Source organism: Erinaceus europaeus, chromosome 1 (genome assembly GCF_950295315.1).
Source record: "Erinaceus europaeus chromosome 1, mEriEur2.1, whole genome shotgun sequence".
Taxonomy (NCBI): domain Eukaryota; kingdom Metazoa; phylum Chordata; class Mammalia; order Eulipotyphla; family Erinaceidae; genus Erinaceus; species Erinaceus europaeus.
This window is the reverse complement of record NC_080162.1, coordinates 95664895-95689716: the sequence shown is the minus strand read 5'-3', so window position 1 is coordinate 95689716 and position 24822 is coordinate 95664895. Positions and strand designations below refer to the sequence as shown.

General features: G+C 41.1%; 1 protein-coding gene across 1 annotated transcript; it reads left to right on the top strand.

Annotated features, from left to right (window-relative positions):
• Window positions 1-210: 210 nt before the first annotated feature.
• On the top strand, window positions 211-24822 carry LOC132538607 (putative protein FRMPD2-like). The gene is made up of 7 exons (XM_060191286.1): window positions 211-318; window positions 1918-2065; window positions 4279-4493; window positions 8143-8241; window positions 12731-13074; window positions 19912-20124; window positions 24581-24822. Exons 1-7 carry the CDS (start codon window positions 211-213, stop codon window positions 24582-24584), a joined length of 1131 nt encoding a protein of 376 aa, XP_060047269.1. The 3' UTR covers window positions 24585-24822.

The following is a 24822-nucleotide window of genomic DNA, read 5'->3' as shown; positions in this document are numbered from 1 at the left end:
AAGAACAAGAATGAGACTGACTCACACCCTACCCTCCAACCCCCTTGTGTCGATTATAGAGAGCCTTCTCTGTCACTGCTGTGTGAAGGGGTTCACGGGGTTGGCTGACCCTCTAGTCCCAGCAGGCCTGCTCACAGAAATGCTTCTTACCCTTCCTTGAGGGGCTCTGGGCATTGGCCTCCCAGAAGAGTCTTTCTTGTAGCCCAGCACATGATATCTGTCTTTCTCCCAGGTGACCGACTCTTGCAGGTGGATGGGGTGAATTTGTCTGGCCTCACCCACAAGCAGGCTGTACAGTGTCTCAAAGGTTCTGGCCAGGTGAGTGTTCCCTGAGAAGCTCCCATTATCTTTAGAGATTCTGGACAAAATTAGAAACTGGTTGGTTGTCTTGAGGTGTGTGTGTGTGTGTGTGTGTGTGTGTGTGTGTGTGTGTGTGTGTGTGTGTGTGTGTGTGTGTATGTATGTGTGTATGTGTGAAAACAAGACACTGCTTGCTTTTCTATTTCAGTTATTCTTTTAACCACCTCTTTTCTATGGAATGTGAAAGACAGGAAAAAGCAGATAGATGTTTCCAAATATTTATGTTTAAACAGACTTGAAAAACTTACTTGCCACTTGCCTGCATTCTGGAACCAGATAGCATAGTAGAGTTGACAAGTGAAGCCACTTCTCCCACCTGACTTGCCCCCTCATGCTCTCTGCACTAACCCTTAGTCACTGATACTTCCCTCTGTTTCCCAGTCCTGTTGCTAACTTCCCTTCACACATTGCACACAACTCCATAACCCTACTAATGACAGATAACACTGTTCTGGGGTGTTTTTCATCACGATGAAGTAGATATTCACAAATCCAATCCCCAGAGGCATCCAAATATTATTTCCTCTTTATTCTGTGCCACACCCAGAAATTATATGTATATTAACATCTTGTGTTTGATTCTCTGCCTGAAGGTGGGAGCATTCACTTGCTCCCATCTTAAAACCACAGATCTTTTGTTGCCTTCTGAGTAACTGGGGAGTCAACAGAACTAGAAAGGACTTCTGGGGACCCTTCTAGAAAACTGGGTTCAGGGATCATTTTTCCTTCCTTTCTCCAATCTGTTTTCTAGATTATGATAAAATTGACTTATACTGGAGCCATGATTTACTGGTCTTTCCTGTTCTTTTGACCTTTGCTAATGAACACGGTTAGAGAAGATATTTCACTATCCTACTGGCAGAGATGAAAGGAGTTGTCACTCTGGGGCCAGGGGTATTGTGATGAATAATAATTGTAGATGAAAGATGTTGGCAATACCTAATCCCCTGAATGGAAGCTTGGCATTTTTAACGAGCTTCCAGAAAATGTCTATTTACTTGTTCCTGAACTGTCCTTTTGGTGACAAGAAAATAGAATGTGTGGCAAGAAGGAGAAATCAAAATAGAAAGAGGAAAGTTAGATGGGTAAAAGTCTGGAATTCTATGGCAAGGGCTTGGATTTTAGGTAATGAGAAATACTGGAGAAAAGGGGGAAATGCACCACTGCAAATGTGATCCTGAGAGGTTTGTTGGCATAAGGTTCTAAGTTCTCAGAGAGCAAACGTAAGGGGAGGAATGTTTGGTTCAGGCAAAGTGGTAAGTAAGGGTGAGAGAGGGGAAAAAGATGAATTTGGAGTCTTGAATATGCTAACACACAGATAGATACATGTGTTACTTTCAGGAGCATTTGTCTACTTTGTTCAATATGTCCATCCAGAGAGTTGGAAATATGGTTCTGGATCCCAATGAATAAGGTATATTGGAAGTTTTATATTTGACATTCAAATGAAGCAGTCATTGCAAATATCAGAAAATTAAGAGGCATTTTCAGGGTGAAGCAGGAGCCTTCTGGTTGCTGCATGAAGTGTAAATTGAATCTGTCCACCCATCCTTCTAGGTGGCAAGGCTGGTCTTAGAAAGAAGAGTTCCCAGGACTACACAGCAGTGTCCTTCTGCTAATGACAGGCTGGGAGATGAATGTACGGCTGTTTCCTTGGCAACAACCTTGCCTGGCAGGCCTGCGAGCTGTGTCTGTGCGACAGATGGTGAGAGGAAAGAGAATTGAGTGTTACTATTGTCATGTCATCCTGTGCTGCCTTTGAAATTTCAACTCAAAAGGGAAAGCAGGGAGGCTTCCTCTGGGTTCTCAAAAGAAAAGGGAGCAGTGGTGGTCATGATGTGGCCAACTTTCTGATGCAGTAAAAGCCAATCTAATAAAATATGTTTCTAAGAAAAAGATATACTGTTTTGAGAATAATTTCCAGACTTAATTCTGCTTCCACATTTTCTGAAGTTTTCTTATTAGCAGCTGGACAATATGTGAATATTTATACATGGAATTGGAATGAAAGGGTCATGTATTTTATGACTGAATTTCCACATCCCAGCCAAGAAAACTGTGACAAAGGATTTAAGGAATCATCAGGCTGTGCTGGGAGAGGAAGATACTCAGGAACATTGCCTTATTATTAATATCATTTAAAAAAGCAAAATCCATGATCAGTTTATAGGGATATCATTGCACATCTGTTGATGGGTTGCCTCTCAGAATTTCTCTGTGACTTCATTTCCATCTAGGAAAACATTTATTTCCTCCATGGATCTTGATTTGGAGCTTAGCCATAAAAAAATTTTTTTTTTTTTGTACAGAAATGTTCAGTCCTGCTTCAAAAGGATAAACCAGATTGAATGTAAAGTATCCATAGCAAGTCCCAGGGCTGAGTGGAAGGGAGCCATGCTTGTTTCTTCTTTCATTCCTTGCTCCACTCCAATGAGGCCTTTTGGGAAATGACTACACAATGAGCTTGGGGGAGGAGGGACGAGTAGATCGTGGTGCTGGTGAAATTGCACAGCACACTTGAACCTAACTGCTTCAGACAATTTTAGTCTTGCCTCATATGGAAGGTTATAAGGCAGTGCTCTGCCCACATATTGATTGGCTGTCAGCTGAGTTGGTAAAGGCCCAGTAGGGATGGCCCTCTTGTCAGACTGCCTCTGTCCCTGGGGATGTGTCCATCTTGAATGCCCAGAAGCAGATCTATTTAGTCTCATGTTAGGCCACCTGGCTAAACAAAACAGTGGCTAGACTGTTTCCATAGAGTTAGTTATACTTTTTTCCACTATGCAGTTTTATAAAATTTTGTTGCAGAGTATATTGGAAAATGACTGTTGCTCTGAAGGAATAGTAAGAGTATATGTGATATGAATTTTACCATATGTTATGGGCATGTTACATATCTCTATAAATATCATTTTACATGTAAACTTTGAATATTTGATCCTGTCAATTCAAACTAATACAATACATAATGGATTTTGAAGAATTCAAAGAAGAGTGTAACCTATCTTATTAGTACTCCTCCACATTGATTACATATTAAAATGGTAGTATTTTCTACATTATGAACCATATAAATGGTGGAGTTTATTTTACCTATTTCTTTCTACTTTTTAAGACCAGTTGGTAGGGCAACAGGTTGAACATAGCCATTACTGTGCTCCAGGACCTGGGTTCAAGTCTTGACTCCCCACCTGCAAGGGGGAAGCAAATCTTCAGATGTCTCTCTTTTTTTCTATCATTCTCTAACTCCCCCTTTCCTTTCAATTTCCATTTGTCCTATCAAATAAAATAAGAAAAAAAAAGGAATAAATGGCCACTGGGAGCAGTGGATTTATTGTGCAGGCACTGAGCCTCAGGGATAACTCTGGTGGCAATAATAAAAAAACAAAGAAAACTAAGTATTTGAAATTCTTTTAAAAAATATTTATTTATTCCCTTTTGTTGTCCTTGCTGTTTTATTGTTGTAGTTATTATTGTTGTTGTCATTGTTGGATAGGACAGAGAGAAATGGAGAGAGGAGGGGAAGACAGAGAGGGGAAAGATAGACACCCACAGACCTGCTTCACCAACTGTGATGCAAGTCCCCTGCAGGTGGGGAGCTGAGGGCTTGAACTGGGATCCTTACGCCAGTCCTCGCGCTTTGTGCCATGTGCACTTAACCTGCTGCACTACTGCCCGACTCCCGTATTTGAAATTCTTGCACTCACATTTGTGACTTATATTTGAAGCTCATATATTATTTTCCTTGGACAGCTCTGGTCAGTAAAATACATTCTAGACTGTCATAAAAATCATCAAGATAAAATATTTTAATGTGAAAGAGGAATAGTTCCTCTACATGACCCTTTGCATTAGGAGGGTGGCTGTTAATTTCATGAACTACTGAAGAGCTGCTCTTGTTCATATCCCATACTGTAGGCCCAAAGTTTGAGGTCAAACTGAAAAAGAATGCAAGTGGTTTGGGATTCAGCTTCATGCAGATGGAGAGTGAGAACTGTGACCATCCCAAGAACCATCTTGTGAGGATTAAGAGGCTCTTCCCAGGGCAGCCGGCTGAGGAGAATGGGGCCATTGCAGCTGGTGATATCATCCTGGCCGTGAACGGAAGGTCCACGGAAGGTCTCGTCTTCCAGGTGGGAGGCCATGAGTGATGAGCCCAGTGTGAAGAGATACAAACTGTGCTGCTTTCAGGCTCACCCACAGGAGGGAATACTCCGGGCTTTCAAAATGACAAGTTGAGTTTGGACTTTGATCATACACAGAGTGCACTTGGCAGAACATTCTCATTTAATTCTCTATTTCAGTTTTAAAATATCTAACCTTGAGTAAGCCTTTTTTTTTTTTAATTTGGGTCATAAAGAAACTAAAATTGAAGATGTCTGGCTTTTGTGCAGATTGATGTCTCTCTCTCTCTGCCACCAAAAGGTTTTTGCACAGTTTTACCATTTCCAGTGCACATCTTATCCCCACTTTTCTTTTTGGTAGAGGTGAGAGAGAGAGAGAAGGAGAGAGAGAGAAAGAAAGACAGGAAGTAGAGAGAAATAGAGATACCCATGGCACTACTCTACCACATGTGAAGCTTGTTCCTTGCATGTGGAGCCCAGGGCTTGAACCTGGGTCCTTGTACATGAACCAGTAGTTCTTCCCCAGGTGAGCCACTTTTAGTCTCATAACTTATGTTATGGGAGGTGGGTATGAGTGGTAAAGGCACTCTACAGTAGAGCCTTTTTTGCTTTCCTCCCTATTTTTTCTACCAAATTATAGGTTTTGATGCAGTACACACTCAGAAAAATATGATATGTCAGTGAGGGTCTTGACAGAAACTTTTGTCATTTGAGCAGAGTCTATAAAATGTGTGAACTGTTGGGAAGCTCTAAAGAGAGTATAATATTTGGGTTAGCATCAATAGGAATAACTATCTTTCCCACATGTCCAAAGGGGTACACATAGGAGCAATTACTCAATCCTAAATACTGAGAGATCTGGGTGGAATGAACTCTACCCAGGAAGACATAAACTGTGACATTGGCTAGGGGACACAGTCATCCTGGGCAAATTGTTGGGGAGGTAAGTAGTAAACTAAATATCACTTCTCTCATTCCTATGTCAGGCTTGAGCCCAACAGGAAGCCTGGCTATAGCCTCATAGATCTCTCCCTCCAGAACACAGAGCAAGAAGCACAGAAGGCAGAGTGACTCTATAGGTCATAGGGGTGAGGTGGTTGTAAGGAGGGGGAGAATCCCCAAGGCATTCAGTGCTAAGACAAGGATGCCCTCATCCATGTAGTTTCTTTTCTTTTCTTTTCTTTTCTTTTCTTTTCTTTTCTTTTTTCTTTTCTTTTCTTTTCTCCTTCCTCCTCCTCCTCCTCTTCTCCTTCTCCTTCTCCTTCTCCTTCTCCTTCTCCTTCTCCTTCTCCTTCTCCTTCTCCTTCTCCTTCTCCTTCTTCTTCTTCTTCTTCTTCTTCTTCTTCTTCTTCTTCTTCTTCTTCTTCTTCTTCTTCTTCTTTTTCTTCTTCTTCTTCTTTCTCCTTCTCTTCTTCCCCTTCCTCCTCCTTCTTCTTCTTTTTAAAAACATGTTTTATTTATTTTATTTTTGAGAGAGATGCAAAGAGAGAGAGACAACAGAGCACTGCTCAGCTCTGGCTTATGGTGGTGTAGAGGATTGAACCTGGGGCTTTGGAGCCTGAGACATGAGAGTCTGTTTGCATAACCATTATGCTGTCTCCCCCATCCTTCATGTAGTTTCAAATCTGAGAATCATTCTTTTAGAATTATTCTTGGGTCCAAACTATGTGAGGAACTATAGACACAAATAAAGGCAGTTCATGGGATTCAGGACTTCTAGTGAGGGTGGTGAGAGCAATACTATGGAAGATCAATGTCATGAGAGAGAAATGCATCTGTTCAATGCTTCCACCAGGGACCAGGGCAGGGGAGCACATGCTCTGCTCATTCTTTTGTTAAAGGAGTACTAAGTATATTGAGATTAGTTGTTCTCAAATGGGAATGACTATCTCTTAAGGGAAGTTTCAAAGTCCAGTGACATTTATGCTTTCACAAGTAACAGCTGCTAGTGCCATGTAGTCTGTAGAGACCAAAGACGTGTTCACCACCCTACAATACTCACAACTGTCTCCACAGCAGAGTATTATCCAACCTAGGATGTCAGTAGAGCAAAAGGCTGAAAAATCCTGGTCTAAACAGGAAATGGGAATTATCAAGGTGACCTCAATCTGGACTCTGAGAAAATGTCTTCGAGTGTTGAAAATGATTATAGGAAGAAATTTAGATGATACCAACAATAGATTTTAAGGCTTCATGAAATGTTTCCTTTTGGAAACAACTACAATGAATTGGCTGGAAGTTCAGAAATTTTTCTAGGATATAGAACAAGAGACAAGAGAGATACAACTAGAAAATATCTTGTGGACTGGGGTTGCATTGTCCACTTTGTTTTGGTAAGAGTGTCTGGAGTTAGTTGGCATTTGGGGATTGATTGACTGAATACAGAGCTTATGGGTAAGTGGAGAATTGATGGGGATATGGAAATTTGGGTTTACTGATGTGGAATCCTGGTAGGAATAATTTTGTATTGGGCCTAGAGCATTATTTCAACAATGGCAAGAGATACAGCAGTGTGGGAGCTCAGAGCATGAGTGCAGAGAAAAGACCATGATAGGAGGGAGAGGCAGTGGCAAAGGGAGGTTCTGCTTGCTGTGCTGTGGAACTTAGGTTGAGAGTGAGGTTAGTCAGAAAAGTGGTTCAGAAAGAGAAGAACATGACTGTACTCTTTTTTTGTTTTCCACCTTGGTTATTACTGGAGCTTGGTGCCTGCACGAGGCGAGGAATCCACTGTTCCTGGCAGCCACTTTTTCCTTTTCTTCCCCTTATTTGATAGTATAGAGAAAAATTAAGAGAGGAAAAGGAAATATAGAGGGAGAGAGACAAAGAGATACCTGCGGTAAAAAAAAAAAGCTTCCTGCCTGCAGGTGGTGAGCAAGCGATCAAACTTCATACCTTACGCATAGCAACAGGTGCACTTAACCAAGTGCACCCCTCCTGGGCCCTTGCCTTTTGGAAAGACAACCCTGGAACAGTGTATAAGAAAGCAGTGGGTGTCACTAAAGGGATAATGAACAGAGATGTGGTCATGACATTGTGACAGGTGAGACATTTAATGGGTCTCAGCTGAGCCATGGCAGGAAACAGAGCTGAGCATCTGACTTCAGAGTTTGAGGTGGAGGGAACTTCATGACTGATGACCTCTGAGATGAAGAGTGTTGTGATGGAAAAGCAGATTGTTTGAAGCACAGTCTCTAAAGAAAGATACCAGGGGCCAGTGAAATAGCTCATTTGGATAATGTACTGCGTTGCCATTTGTGTGACCCAGGTTCAAGCCCAGTCCCCACAGCAGTCAAGGAAGCATTAGTATTGTAGTACTGTGATCTCTCTCTCTCTCTCTCTCTCCTCCCTTTCTGTCTTAAATGAAGAAGAGAAATTAGTGCTAGCAGTTGCTGTCGGTAGAGGGTTCTGAGCAGACTCTAGTCCTCCCATCCCAGCACCTACACATTATGTTTGTGGGAGCTACAGGTCAGTGGCCTGGGATCCTCACACTTTGGTAAATCAATCCTTTAGAGATGTTTTCCAAACTTCTCTGGTGGTGAGAAATCGATCAAGGGGTAGGGGCTCATGAAGGTTCAAAACCAGGGAGTTGGGAGCACAGAGGAGGACTCCCAAAGCCATGCCAGTCCCTCCTCTAAAGACAGATTCTGACTTCTTCTAGGAAGTGCTCCACTTACTGCGAGGGGCCTCTGAGGAAGTCAATCTACTACTTTGCCGACCACCTCCAGGGGCTCTGCCTGAGATGGACCAGGCACAGCAGGTAAGATGCAGTATCCTCTACTCTCTTTACATGCTTCCTACCCAGCCACCCTCTTGTCCTTTGGGTCCAGAGATGCCCCATTTTTCTATAGGTTGGGTTTAGATCCACCTTCTTTCGCCAAGACAGGAAAGGAGCTAACTCTCAAACCCCACTTAACCTGTTACACATTCATGAGGGTCCATCTCTGCCTTTTCTTTTTCCTGCCCACTTCTGCTTCTCTTTCTGGAGATGATTTTAAGTTTAGATACTGACTGTGAGACTCAAGTCAGGCTCTCTGGAAGCCTAAGCATCAGAGAGGATAAGCAGGGAGTATAGGAACAGCATCAAAACCAGATAGAGGGGAGGGAAGGACTCCATCTGGAAATAGCTCACTTGGATATTGTGTTGCTTGGGCACGTGCATGACTTATGTTCAAGCTTGGCCCACACTGCATTTTAGGAAGTTTCAGCACTGTGGTATTTTACCTTTCTCTTTCCCTGCTTCTCTGTCTCTATGGAAAGCATGAAGGAAAGAATAAATAAATAAATAAAGAAAGAAAGAAAGAAAGAAAGAAAGGAGGGAGAGAGGAAGGAAGGAAAGATACTCTATTTGAAGAGTGAGATGGAAATAGAATGTCAATACTGCCTCCTAAAACATGAATTAAACATGGATAGTGTGGTGGAAAGAAAAAACAAAGGCATAGGATCAGGGAAATTCTGAATTATATACCTTGGTACCTGTATTAGTGTCTCCAGACAACAGAATCAATAGGGTGTATATGAATATACATATAGACAGTCTGTATCTCTACAGATCTGTGTCTATGTATCTACCTAGAGAATGATTATTAGAAATTGACTTGCATTAAAAGGTTTGAGACATTCTTTTTATATACATTTTAAAATATTTTAGATATTTATTTTTGCATAGAGACTGAGAGAAAATGAAGGGAGATGGGGAGATAGAGAGCAAGACACCTACATAATTACCACTTGTGAAGTTTCCCAATCTTTAGGCGGGCACTGAACACTTGAACCCAGGTCCTTGAGCACTGTAATATGTGCACTCTAGTAGGCGTACCACACCAGGCTCTCTAGTACCAGTGCTTCACTTATTATGTCACTTTCCTTACGCATTTCCATTTCCTTACATTTTGCTCTTAGCAGTACAATATCATCTTTTTATTTGTACAGTAATATTCCACAGCTTGCTTATCTGGCCAATTGTTGATGAGCATTTAGGCTGACTTCATATTTTGGCTATTGTGAATAGTGCAGCTATGAACACAGGGGTGCATGTATCCTTTTGATTAATTCTTTCTGTGCTTTTGGATATATGCCTAGTAATGATATTGCTAGATCTTAAGTTATTTCCATTCTTATCTGTCTAAGGACACTCCATGTTGTTTTCTGTAAGAGCTGCACCTGATTGCATTCCCACCAGCAGTGTAATAAAGTTCTTTTTTCTCCACATTCAAAATATTTTTGGTTAAAAAAGTAATGCTTGGGGGCTGGGTAACGATGCACCTGGTTGAGTGCACAGGTCACAGTGTGCAAGGCTGGAGTTCAATATCCCAGTTCCTACCTGCTGAGTGAAGAGCTGAGTGGGACAGCTCCCCACTTGTCATATTGTTGGGGCCAGAGACACAGGATACCCCCAAAATTACTCAGAGTGACTAGAGAGTTCCAAGTCTTTACTGAGTACCTGCATGTGACCGTCTCTGACCTACACCATCATAAAAGTTTGAGAGATCAACAAAAAACGGTGCTCCCTTTAGATTCCAGGTACTTTTATAAGCAAGGTTTACAAAATAACAGTAGTTTCAGATACAAAGATGTAGGTTTGGGTAGGAATTAGAATAAAAATTTGGATGAATGATTAAAGATACTTAACCACACCTATAGACATCTAATCTTTGACAAAGGTGCCCAGACTATTAAATGGGGAAAGCAGAGTCTCTTCAACAAATGTTGTTGGAAAAATTGGGTTGAAACATGCAGAAGAATGAAACTGAACCACTATATTTCACCAAATACAAAAGTAAATTCCAAGTGGATCAAGGACTTGTATGTTATACCAGAAACTATCAGATACTTAGAGGAAAATATTGGCAGAACTCTTTTTCATCTAAATTTTAAAACATCTTCAATGAAACGAATCCAATTGCAAAGAAGACTAAAACAAAAATAAACCAATAGGACTACATCAAGTTAAAAAGCTTCTGCACAGCAAAATAAACCATCACACAAACAAAAAAACCGCTCACAGAATGGGAGAAAATCTTTACATGCCATACATCAGACAAGAGACTAATAACCAAAATATGTAAATAGCTCACTTAACTCAACAACAAGAAAACAAATGACTTCATCCCAAAATGGGAGAGGACATGGACAGAATATTCACCACAAAAGGTATCTGAAAGGCCAAGAAACATATGAAAAAAATGCTCCAAGTCTTTGATTGTCAGAGAAATGCAAATAAAGACAACAATGAGATACCACTTCACTCCTGTGAGAATGTCATACACCAGAAAAGATAGCAGCAACACATGCTGGAGTGGTTGTAGGGACAAAGGAACCCTCCTGCACTGCTGGTGGGACTATAAATTGGTCCAACCCCTGTGGAGAACAGTCTAGAGAACTCTCAGAAGGATAGAAGTGGACCTACCCTATGAGCCTACAATTCCTCTCCTGGGGGAACAAACACACCCATCCAAAAAGATTTGTGTATGCCCATGTTCATAGCAGCATAATTTGTAATAGCCAAAACCTGGAAGCAACTCAGGTGTTCAACAACAGATGAGTGGCTGAGCAATTTGTAGTATATGTACACAACAGAATACTACTCACCTATTAAAAATGGTGATTTCACTGTTTTCAGCCAATCTTGGATGGAGCTTAAAGAAATCATGTTAAGTGAAATAAGTCAGAAAACAAAAGATAAATATGGAATCTCACTCCCAGGCAGAAGATGCAAAATAAGATCAGAAAAGAAAATACTAGTCAGAACCTGGACTAGAGTTGATGCATTGCACCAAAGTAAAGGACTCTTTACTTTGGGTGGCTGGAGGGGAAAGTTCAGGTCCTGGAACATTATGGCAGATGACCTAGTGGAGGTTATATTATTGTATGGAAAACTGGGAAATGTTTTTTTGTTTGTTTTGTTATTTTATTTTTTAAATTTCTTTATTGGGGAATTAATTTTTTATAGTCAACAGTAAATACAATAGTTTATATAAACTATTGTATTTACTGTTGACTATAAAACACTAATCCTCGAATAAAATAAACTAAGAAGATACTTAAAACATAGGGTGTGGTAACTGAATCTAAAGATAGGTTTAAACTTGGTGTATAAATCTTATTAGTATTACTAAAACCTTCTTTTTTGGCTCTAGGCTTATCATTGGGACTCTGTGCCAGAACTGCAAATTCACTGCTCCTGGTAGCCCTCCCTCCCCATTTTATTTTATAGGACAGAGAGAAACTGAGAAGGGAATGGGAGATAGGGAGAGAGAAAGATAGATACCAGTAGACTGGCTTCACTGCTTGTGAAGTGGATCCCCTGCAGATGGGGAGCGGGGTTCGCACTAAGATCCTTGCAAAGGTCCTTGTGCATAGTACTATGTGTGTTTAACCAAGAGGCACTCGCAGCACTGTTTTATCATTCATGAAGTTTCCCCTCTTGTAGGTGGAGACCAGGGGCTTGAACCTGGGCCCTCATGCATGATAATGATGTGTGTGTTATACTAGGTACACTATAGCCCTTCCCCTTTAATATATATATATATATATATACAGATATATATATTTAATTGATTTTCCCTTTTGTTGCCCCCCTTTTTTTTGTAGTCATTGTTGTTGTCATTGATGTCATCATTGTTGGGTAGGAGAGAGAGAAATGGAGAAAGGAGGGGAAGATAGAGAAGGGGAAAGAAAGATACCTGTAGATCTGCTTCACCACTTGTGAAGCAACTCTCCTGCAGGTGGGGAGCCTGGGGCTTGAACCAGAATCCTTATGTCAGTCCTTGTACTTTGAGCCATGTATGCTTAACCTGCTGCGCTACTGCCCGACCCCTAAAATATTATTTTTTGTATTTATTTACTTTTTACTGCCACAGGGTTACCTTTGGAGCCTACTGTTGACACTGTGAATCTACTGCTCCTTGTGGCTATTTTATTCTCTCTTTCTCTCCCTTTTTTTTCTATTTTTTTTTTTTAATTCATAGGGCAGAGAGAAATTGAGAAAGGAAGGAGAGATAGAGGAGAGAAAAACAAACACCTGTAGATCTGCAGCCATCATGCAGGTGAGAGTGAGAGTTCGAACCTGGGTCTTTGCTTGCTAATATGTGCGAGTAACTGGGTTTGCCAACACCTGGCCCCCCAAATCCATTACTATTATTTCTTAAAATTTATTTATTTATATAAAATGGCCTAATCCATTTTTTTTTTATGGCTTGCTCAGCTTGCAACATGGAACCATTAATCTTTAACATTTCTTTTAATAGACACCGGTGTCCTCAGCAGACAAAGAATTCTGCAGGAAAACATGCCCTGACTCAGGGCAGACTCCCAGTGTGGATCCAGAGGATGGTCAGGGGGACCATGACTCCCTGGGTGTGGGAAAGGATCTGGCTCTCAGTCCAGAATCTTTCCGAAAGATCCCCAGAGAGATGCAATCGGACCAAGATATAATTAGACCTTGCGCTGCTTCTCTGATGCGTCCTCAGGATCACCACCCTCATTTATGCAGACGTCACCAAGAAATAGATGCACTGGCATTGGCTACTTCTTTGGAAAAGGATCTGAGGCAAAACTGCTATTCAGTTTGTGATATCAGGAGACTTGAAAGGTAAGAGTTAGCATGTTTGCAGACATTTTGCAAGTTGTTTAAAATTACAATCAAGCAAACCCATAAATTCCTCACGTATTTTCTAAGAGTTGCACTGTTTGAGGCATTTGGGGGAAATGGACACAGGAGGCACAAGGCCTGGAGCTGTTGTAATGTCACCTTGTGAATTTAGGGAAGCAGTCACCATTCCAGTGCACAAATATTTGTTCTGCATCCCTTTGGCTTCTTGAAGTATGCTTTCCATTGCTAATATGAACTATTACAGTCAACACCAGCTTAAGTAAGTAAATACACAACATATTTTTTATAAGTATTTTTGAATTTATTCATTAATGGATAGAGACAGAGAGAAATTGAGAGGGGAGGAGGAGATAGAGAGGGAGAGAAACAGAAAGACACCTGCAGCCCTACTTCATCACTTGTGAAGCTTTCCACCTGCAGTTGGGGAACAGGAACTTGAAGCTGGGTTCTTATGCACCGTAATGTACTTAACCAGGTGTGCCACCACCTGGCTCCCACACTAATGTCTTTAAAATCAGATGGAAACATTAATTCCAGTAGGTATTATTTTAACTTTCTGTGTATCGTCTGCCCATTTTTCCACTAAGTATTTTCATTTCTCAGTCATATTTTGATGGAGAACAAACTTTTCAATTCGGTTTGACAAGAATTTGTTATATATACCCACTCATGATGCTTGGAAACCAATGAGGAGCTGAGAGACTAGGTCAAAATATTATTAGGTCAAAATAGATATTATTCCTAGGTATGAACTAGATGGCATGGGCACAAAGCAGACAAATAGTCAGAACAGTGGTTTGTGCTCGATCCTATAGAAACTCACAGAGAATAAGTGGTTCTTACTTGTTGGTGACCATAGAAGACTGGCCAGGACAGATCTTTAGGGACTGTTACTATGCAGTAGGAAGCAACTGGTGTAATGCATTCAGGGTGAGTGAGATTTATAGTTAACGGGATATAGGTACACATTCCCTGAAAACATATAGGTAAGATTTATAAAACAATACTATACCAGCCAAACAAAGCACAAGTAGTTGGAAAAATGGAACAGAGTGTGTAGATGTATTTATTCACCAGTGGTATTCATTTTCATTGTCTGAAAATGCATAAACACAAGTGTATAGGGTTTCTTTTTTTCTTTCTTTTCTTCCTTTCTTCTTCGTGCTGCTATGAACGTAGTTGCACACAGATCTTTTTGGATGGATGTGTTTGGTTCCTTAGGCTATATCCCCAGGAGAGGAATTTCAGGTTCATAGGGTAGGTCCATTTCTAGCCTTTTGAGAGTTCTCCAGACTGCTCTCCACAGAGGTTGGACCAATTTACATTCCCATCAGCAGTGGAGGAGAGTTCCTTTGTCCCCACAATCTTTCCAGCATTTGTTGTTGCTATCATTTCTCATGTATGACATTCTCACAGGAGAATATCTCATTCTTTTATTTATATTCATTCTTTTATTTATTTATATTTAAATATATATTTATTTATTTATTTTCCTTTTTGTTGCCCTTGTTGTTTTTCATTGTTGTTGTAGTTATTGATGTCATCATTGTTGGATAGGACAGGGAGAAATGGAGAGAGGAGGGGAAGACAGAGAGAGGGAGAGAAAGATAGACACCTGCAGACCTGCTTTACAGCCTGTGAAGTGACTCCCTTGCAGGTGGGGATCCAGGGCTCAAACTGGGATCCTTAGGCTAGTCCTTGTGCTTTGAGCCACGTGTGCTTAACCTGCTGCGCTATTGCCTGACTCCCTATTTTTTGTATTTTTATATTACAGAATTACATGTTGACAGGGATTTGAATCCACACTATTCCCACCACCAGAGTTCTGAATCTTCACTCTTCCCATTGCAGTCCACCACAGTTCCCCCTAAAGTTTTAGACATGGGCCAACCATCTTCTCTACAATGATCTGTCCACATTTATACATAGTTGCCCGTTCTTTTCCTGATTCAATCCTCTCTTTCCCTCTAAGCCACTCATGACATCATATCTACCTCCATATGTCCCTCTCCTTTTCCTTCTCTCTCTCTGGGTGCTGATGGAGCTGGAAAGCAGTCCCCTTATCTTCATCCTATCACTTCTCCCCTGCTGGGAGTATGGATCAAGGTTGATTATGGGGAGACTCATTATTGTCTTTATTTACATTTCTCTGATACTCAATGACTTGGAGCATTTTTTTTTTCATATGTTTGTTGGCCTTTGGATATCTTCTGTGGTGAACATTCTTGTTCATATCCTCTCCCCTTTTTTGGATGGAGTCATTTGTTTTTTTTGTTGCTAAGTTTGGTGTGCTCTTTATGTATTTTGGTTACTAGCCTCTTGTCTTATGTATAGTTCTTCTTTGGTTGAGCTCCAGATACAGTTTGGTGTCCTGTGTTTATTTTATGGGTCATGATGTCTGCAAAATGCTTATCTTTAAATTTTTGAATGAAAGGATGCCAGATTCAAATCTCCCATTCAATGTTCACTTGAGTGCAAAGTGGATCATTGCAGAATGTTTAAAGTTATCTCTTACTCCTCTACCTCACACATGCATGTAATCAATGTGCATGCACTTTCAACTGCATTATTTGGTGGTAGTGTGTCATAAGTCATTGTAATCATTAAGAGTGAAAAATGAAGCCCAACTCCTTGAAATGAACCTAAATTCACTGTATGCATTTTGAAGACACTATCTCGGAACAGCCAAGGATGATTAGAAAATTAAAGGCCTATCCTGCAGCTGTGTGCCAGGTGTGACATCAGAGCAGATGGCTGAGGAGAGAGGCTTCCAGGTGATCAGAGTTGTTGGCCAGATGGGAGGGCACAGGGCAGCCCTTTGAAAGCTGCTCTGCAGTTGGAATATGACCGAGGGGAATGAGTGACAGAAAGGCCTGGCCAGGAATAACAATAGCTAACAGCAGAGCAGAGCTCACAGCAGGTGAGAGTCTGGGTGTTGCCTTCTGTAGAGTTCTCTACACAGTTCCAGGCTCTCAGGGGGAAACCTTCCAGTGTTTATACACCTTGCCAGGCACACTCCCTTGGATAGCTCCCTACTTACTGCTTTCCAGCTCTACTTGGCATCTTAGAGACACTGCAAACTCAACTTGCCAAGGACTCTGTTTGGTACTGGCAAAAGTAGAGAAGCCTGAGTTTCCTGTTGCACTCCCTCAAGCTAACATTGAATGGAGTCTGAGACTAGAGAATTGGAGAAGGCTGACCTACCCACAAAGAGACAAAACAAAGACCTGAACCTTGGTCCTGGAACATGATGGCAGAGGACCCCTAGTGGAAGTTGTATGTTATGCATGTACAAAACTACTGTATTTACTGTCAAATGTAAAACATTAATCTCCCATAAGAGAAATAAGAAAAAAGAATGAAAACAAAACAACAAACAAACAAAAAACCCTGGACCTTGCTGTGAATGTAATCACAGGAGATAAGGCAGTTACAACTATTGCCTTTTTAAAACCCCAAATGCTGTCAACTCAACTTACTTTGTCTTGTTGAGAGGGACACATGAGTTTGGCAGCTCAAGTCTCTAAAAGCCATTGGCTCAGGGGAGTTGGACCTGGTGTCTTCCATTCTCAGTTGACACCATTTAACAAGCACTTTAGCTCTTAAGCCCTTCCAGTGGTTTCACTGGAGTAGAGCTGAACTGGGACTCCTTTTCTTAGAAGTAACTGCAGAGCTGTTGTAGGTTGTGGGGAGTGGCTTGGTTCCTGAGCCCTGCCAGCTTGTACTGGTGGTTAGGCTGGAAGCTCACATGGGGTCTCCAGATTTGATTCTTTTCTAAGTGCCATCTGTCTATAAAAAGGCTCCTTTTTCTCAGGCAGCTTGGTTGGGAAGGAATGAGGGCATGGAGCAGCTGAGGCCATTTAATGTAGTACTCTACATCCCTTCTGATTCTGGGTGGGAATGTCCTGCAATAGCTTTAGGTGAGCTGAACTGGCCTGGAGTCCTAGGTGAAGGACTCTGCGTCTTTATTTGGCATGTTCATTTGTCAGAGACATATGGTGTTGCTTGAAAGCAAAACCATATCCTTATTATTTTATCTAGACCTCCCAATCCTGCCCTTTCCATGCAATAATTCTCTGCCTTAGTCCTTTCTTTGGTTTTCTTGGACCTCTTTTCTCCTTGGTCACCTTTCCTGATACCTACAGTCAAATTATAGATCATCTCCAAAGAGGATATGGGGATATGCATAGAAGTGGGGCTAGAAAGGCATAATTTTATGCAGATTTGTAGGATCTTGGACAGCGTTTCATTCTGGAGACTATTGAGTTCCCTCTGGATGGTCTGAATACCCTGTCTCCTGTCTTTCACATTTCTCTCTTCTGAGTCTATCTGGGCAGGGTAGCTAGAGCCCTAAATCGAACTCAGAAATTAAGGAGTTTTGTAGAATGGCTGGAAGAATGTGGTGATGGGAAGTGAAAAACCAGGTGCTTGGGCAGATGTTAGCACCTGCTTATCCCCTGCAGGGAGGAAGGAAGAGTCCTGTTTTTGGGGAGTGTGAGGACTGGGGTCTCCATGAACGGCAGGCTAGATTTTCTTCTCTGATAGATTTCTCTTAGTGTTCCCCTCCCTGTCTTTATAAGATAGCTTGTATTTTCTATAGTTGGCTTAAGTACTTTTAAGTTTTTTTTTTAAATCCTATGTTCATTATTATCATTCTTTCAATAATTTTATTTTCCTAAGCCATTTTTCCTTTATTTTATTTTTATTTTTTAATTATCTTTATTTATTGGATAGAGCCATCCAGAAATTGAGAGGGTAGGGGAGCTAGAGAGAGAGAGACACCTGCACTGTCTCACCACTTGCAAAGCTTTCCCCCTGCAGGTGGGAACCAGAGGCTTGAACCTGAATCCCTGGGCACTGTAACAGGTGTGCTCAACCAGGTACACCACCACCCAGCCCCTTTCCAAGCCATTTAAAAATCTGTGATTAACAGTGGTTAATATTATAAGATTAGAGTCTGGTTCCACACCTCACTCACCACCAAAATCTCTGTGCTTCATCTCCACCAGCAGCAGCCACCATAGTTCCACAAAGTCTTTTTTTCTTGCCTCCAGGATTACTGCTGGGGTTCTGTGCCTGCACTATGAATCCACTGCTCCTGGAGGCCATTTTTCCCCTTTTGTTGCCCTTGTTGTTTATCATTGCTGTTATTATTGTTGTTGTTATTGCTGTCATTGTTGTTGGATAGGACAGAGAGAAATGAAGAGAGGAGGGGAAGACAGAAAGGCAGAGAGAAAGACAGACACCTTCAGATCTGCTTCACAGCTTGTGAAGCAACACCCCCGGAAGGTGGAGAGCAACTTTATAAAAGTTTTCTTAATGCTTCTCTTTTATACTGATAGAATTCGGTTTCCTTTTAGTACAAACACATGTGTGTGTGTTTATTTATTTTTCTATTTATTTTATCAAATTTAATAATAGATGGTAGGAGTATAAGATTCCAGAAACAGTTTCACACATGTGCATATTTATGTAAAATGCACAATTATATCTAGCCCGTAGTTCTCAGATATAGAAATGCTGTTTCTTTGACAACAAAACTCGGGACACAAAGTCTACCTCAACTGTGGAGGAGGATTGACTCTATTGGTGTTTGGGGCCTGGAAACAATCAGTATTTATTCCAAAAGAAAGAGACAAAATGAGGAGGGTGGAGAATGGAGGACAAGCCAACCTAGTGACTTGGAGGCAGGAAAGGAGACTGATAAACAAGGATCTGTGTGTTCAGTAAATAAAAACAAACACAAAATCAATCTGTGTGCTTTTTCTCTTAGATTTTCCTACTCATCCTCTTTAACCAGATTTGCAACTGATATTTTCTGAGCACCTTCTCTGCATGCTTGAAGCACTGTGAAGTATTCTGCTACCTGTGTGGACTGTTCTTCCTAATCACAAAGCCAGTGCGGCGAACTTCATGCAGCTCCTGGAAGCCTTATTCTTTCACCTTTGTGTCTGCTGCATCATAGCCAGACAATGAATCTCACTGTCTGCTTCCTATGTCACATGGGGATTAAATGTCATTCCAGCTGGCTGCCTCTCCAAATAGGCTTTTTTTTTTCTTCAGTGTTCAGAAAGGGACCTGATATCTACACAAAGTGTTTTGAAGGTCACCTGCTTGAGTAGCTCTCGACCTCCTTCTTTGGCCCCTTCTGTCGAATTTCTCTGCTGAAATTGCAATTATAGTCATAGAAATAAACAGAAACATCTCCTTTGTATGAAGAACTTATCCTATACTGGGAGTCATGGAGGGCTGTTTCAAAATGAATTTAAGTATTCCAACAATTCTACACATTCCTTGGCCATTCCACTTTTCAGATGAGAAAGCTGAAGTCTCCATGACTGAATTGAACTGCATGAGGTCTGACCACCTCTTCTTCCCATGAGAAGAGTCAATTCTAGAACTGGGCCATAACTCTGATTTTGCTTTTTTTGCCCCCTGGCAAGTCCCCACCATGGTCCTGGGCAAGGTACTTCCCTTGCTCCCATAATGTTTCATTCTGTCCCTGTCCTAACACTTACTACCTGAATTATAACATTGGTTGGCTTCTGGCTATTCAAATTAAGTTTGGGGCACTTCAACGCCATCAAGTACATCTTATTCATTGTTCACTTACTGGTCCCAGGGCAGTTTTTGCCTGGGAATATCTGATCCCTGGGTAGTTCTTTTGTGATGTGTCATGATGTAAGACAAGGGAAGGTGGGGAGAGAAATTTCTGACGGAAGATGCATGGGTTTATTATTTTTTTTCTAGTCCTGAATTGGACAGGGATGATGAGGGAGATGATGTGTGTTATCTACCTGAAGTCCCTTCTTCCAGCAAGGAGGATGAAACACCTTATACCATCTACTCTTCGCTGGAAAGCCAACTGCCCTGTAGAGATTGTTTGGAAGCAGATTCAGAGACCATCCCATTGCCACAATTCTGTTCTTGGGGTGTCCCCTCAGAGTCTTTGCCTCAGGAAGAATCCTATTACGAGAGTGAATGGGAAGACCTAGAGGAGGCAGTGGAACCAGCTGATGGTGTCCTCAGGTGGGTATTGTTCTGTTTGAGTGAAATGAGATTGGCTTTCATTCAGGAAATTTACAGTTTTAGTTCTACTTTGGCTGGGTAATATTAGATAGACTTCACCACATTCCCTTTCCTCCATCCCTTCTGGTAGTCACACCACATTGTCGCATTTACTGTGGGTTTATGTTCCATGAAAACAACTTTTTGAGAATTATTATTTTTTGTCACTAGGGTTATTGTTGGGGCTCAGTAACCGCATAAAGACTCCATCATTTTGGGGGATCATTTTTTCCCCTTTCTCCTTTTCCTTTTCTGGTAGAAGCAGAAAAAACAAAATAAAACAAAACACACACACAAACACACACATTCACAAAGAGGGGGAGGGAGGGGAGAGAGAGAAAGAGAGAGAGAGGAAGAGAGAAAAAGACACTTGAGGTACTATTCTAATGCTCATAAAACTTCCTCCTTGCAGTTAGAGACTCCAGACTTCAGCCCATGTCTTAGTGTATGGTGCTGGGAGTCCCTGTCATTGCCGTTTTTAAAAAAATTATTAGTGATTTAATATTGATTTCCAAAATTACATGTCAATAAGGATATAATCCCATACCAGTCCTGCCACCAGAATTCTGAATTCCCAATCTCTCCATTGTAAGCCAGAGCAACTCTCCTAAGGTTACAGACATGGGTTAACTGTCATCTCTACAACTCTCTGCCTACATTTGTACCTAATTGCCCCCTTTTCTTCCAGGTCCATTCCTCTCTTCCCATCTAAGCCACATATAACTCTATTATCATTACCACTGTATAGATGAAGCCTTTGGGATTTCCCAGAACCGTATAGTGAATAAGTGACAGTCAGAATTGAAGCCCACTCCATGCATCACATGCTCAGGGCTCTTCTTTACTATCTCTCATCCAACAATCTCTTCTCTTTTCTTTTTCTGGACTACTTGTATAGTGCAGGTGTGCATATTGTCTGTTCCTGTCTCTGCCCAGGCTGGTGTATCTCAAATGTCATGCAAAGTGTCACATACTATGGCCATTCTGGTCGAATCGTTGTGACTTAATATAATGAGCTTTCTCTTGGTCACAAAAATGAAGTTATTGATAGAGACTCTACCAGAAGCTGAAACTGAATCACCAGATTGGGGTCAGATCATAGTAATGAAGACAGGAGTGATTCATATGAATGTAACAAAAATGGTCAGGTCAAGAGTAGAGGGGGGTTAACTCTTGACAAATTAGTAAACCACTCAATAGCCTGTCAAAGTGCCTATAACTTATAAGTGTAAAAAATATGCTGACTATTCAAGAAACTTTCAAATAAACACATTTCCAACATACACTGAAACCTGCTGAGGCACTGACTAGTGAAGATGCTAGCATAATTGAAGCACACTTGTTCACTTTCGTTCCATTATGTCCCCACTACATTTTCACTACAAACAAGTGAGTTGAATTCTTAGAGAACAGTGTCAGGCAAGCTGATAAAGTGGGTGGACATTTGAAATTCAAATACAAGGAAGGCTGGTTCTTATCTGAAATAGGGAGCAACTGGTTAATAGAGAGGAAGTTTTGAAGGCTGTGCATGTCATTATGGGGAAGTCAGGCAGTCTGACAACCTTGAGAATGAGGTATTATGGATTCACAGAAGTGTGGAGCAGACTCCTTGGGATTTGAGGAGCTAAGAGAAGATAGGGCCTCTGGAGGCTCACAAGCAATCAAATCATGAGTGTCAGTACTTCTGAAAAAAAAAATCAGTACTTATCATGTGAAATCTTCAGAGCCTCAGAGGGCGGCAGGGGAGAGCAGAGTATTGAGAGCAAGGTTTGCTGAGTGAAGAAATTTAAGCTGGAAACCTGGCACCACCACTCACTTGCCTGGGGACCAACAGCAAATGATTTTTAGGCCACCTAGGGTTCAGCTAACCTACCAAATGAGCAAGAAAACTCACCTCATGCTATTCTTGTAGGAGTTTGATGACGGTGTGAATGCCCACTGTTTAGCTTCCTGCCTGGTGAGTAGTAAGGACTTGAAAAGCATTAACTCTTTAGATTATAAATTATAAAGGAGATTGTCTCAGTGAGATGATTCAGCCTTATTGATACTTCCAGTCATATTGCTTATTTTTCCCTCCTCATTTGGATAAAGGGACTAGGCAGTCAGATTTGTATCCTAATAAGAAGTGTGAGTTGGTGGGGCAAATACTGTCTTAAGATGAGATAGTCAGGGAGTTGGGCGGTAGCGCAGCAGGTTAAGCGCAGGTGGCGAAAAGCACAAGGATGGTAGTAAGGATCCCAGTTCGAGTCCCCAGCTCCCCACCTACAGGGGAGTTGCTTCACAAGCAGTGAAGCAGGTCTGCAGGTATCTATCTTTCTCTCCCCCCCCCCCCCGTCTTCTCCTCCTCTTCATTTCTCTCTCTCCTATCCAACAACAATAATAACTACAGCAATAAAACAACAAGGGTAACAAAAGAGAATAAATAAATAAATATTTTTAAAAAAGATCAGATTTTCAGAACCAAATCCCTCAGCTCTGGAAGATGGCTAGGGATGGCACTAGAGTATATCCCATCTCAATCCCTTACCTTCCCTTGTTGATAGAAAACAGACTTGCTGGTGAGCATGCTCAAAGAAATGTGTTCTTAAGTCTGGGCTCTGTGGAGCAGCCCACGAATGTGTTTCCAGGCACCTGTGAACCTGTCAGTGAGAATGTTGATTTGTGTGCTTCTTTGGGTAAAAGCAACTCTTAACATTCTTTAATTCTTTAAGAAGACCCTACCTTCCCAGAACTTAAGGACATTTGTGCTATATCTTTTCTTTTTCTTTCTTTCTTTTTCCTTTGTAATATATATTTTTCATCTTATAAGTGTTAAGTTTCAGATGACTTTGCATATGGACAGAGCAGTGCATTCAGTAAACCTACAAAAAGAACCAATTCACTTGGTCCTTTGTATAGGTAGTTTCATTAAATTATTCAATTTATCCTGAAATTATGTTAAATTTTTTTAAATCTTTATTTATTTGTTTGATAGAGACAGCCAGAAATTGAGAGGGAAAGGAGTGGTAGAGAAGGAGAGAGAGAGAGAGACCTGCAGCCCTGCTTCATCTCTCACAATGCTTTCTCCCTGCAGGTGGGAGGCAGGGACTTAAACCTGGGTCCTTATGCATTATAATGTGTGTGCTCAACCAGGTGCACCACCACTGGGCCCCAATCTTAAAATTATCTTTAGAAGTAAGTTTCATAAGGTCATCTTATTTCTTTTGTAAGTAAGACCTAGGAGGCTTATTTATTTATTTTTCTTTATTGGGGGAATGAATAGTTTACAGTTGATAGTAAAATACAGTAGTTGGTACATGTATAACATTTCTCAGTTTTCTTTTTTTATTTCTTTATTGGGGGATTAATGGTTTATAGTCGACAGTAAAATATAATAGTTTGTACAAGCATAAAATTCCCAGTTTTCCACATAGCAGTACAACCCCCACTAGGTCTTCCTCTGCCATCATGTTCTAGGACATGAAACACACCCCCAACCCCAGAGTCTTTCACTTTGGAGCAATACACCAACTCCAGTCCAAGTTCTGCTTTGTGTTTTCCCTTCTGTTCTTATTTTTCAGCTTCTGTCTGTGAGTGGGATCATCCCATGTTCATACTTCTCTTTCTGGATTATCTCACTTAACATGATTCCTTAAAGTAGGAGGCTTATTTAATCTGTTCAAGTTCTTTCTGCTAGGAGGGGAAATTTTTTTTCTTTTAATTTTATTAGTGACTTAATATTGATTTACAGAGTTCACACTTTTCCCACCAGAGTTTGTTGATGATCCCCCAATTCCCCCACTGCAAGTCATAGCAGTTCTCCCAACATTGCAGACATGGGTAACTGTCATCTCTATAACTATCTGTATGTAATTGTCCCCTTTTTCTTCCAGGTTCAGTGCTCTTCCCCCCTGAGCCACACATAACCCTGTTACTACATTCCAATGTCCCTCCCTTTTTCCTCCTCTCTCATGCGGGTCCTGATGGAACTGGAGTTCATCGTCCTCTTATTCTCTTCCTCCTATCACTTCTCTCCCACTGGCAGTATGGATCCAAATTGTTTTAGAGGTGCAGAAGGTAGAAGTTCTCACATCTGTAATTGCTTCTCCACTGGACATGGGCATTGGCAGTTTGATCCATAGGAGGGGAAATTTGCACTGTGTCTTCCTGATTCTATTACTGGTGCATTATTATATATTGCCTCTGGGAAATTTTTTTTTCAAGTGAACTTGGAAACATACATACACATCCTTCCAAACACACCATGAGTCCTTCTACCTAGTTCACATAATACTTCTCTCTTGTGAGGTCAAAACAACTTCCTTCAGTCCTTTTTTTTTTGTCCAATGCAATTAAGAAGGCAATTGAATTGTTCTGTTCAGGGGAGGCTGCCTGGATAAATAGTGAGGTTACCCTTTAAAAGTTGCTTAATTTTTAGGTGAACAGGAAGTCTCGTGTGGCATAACCCAAAGGTTTCTGCAATAAATGGAAGAGTTCTCAGATGTCCTTGGTGCAGAGAATATCCCTATAGGAGCCACAACCAGGACAGAAGTCTACGAGTTCTTGAGAAGGTGACCTAGGATGAAGGGTCTCATCTAATTGTTAAGAACTAACTTCAAAAAGACCATGCCTGTCATTTCTGAAATGCCTTTTGAACAGTGATCATGACTTTTCTTCTGC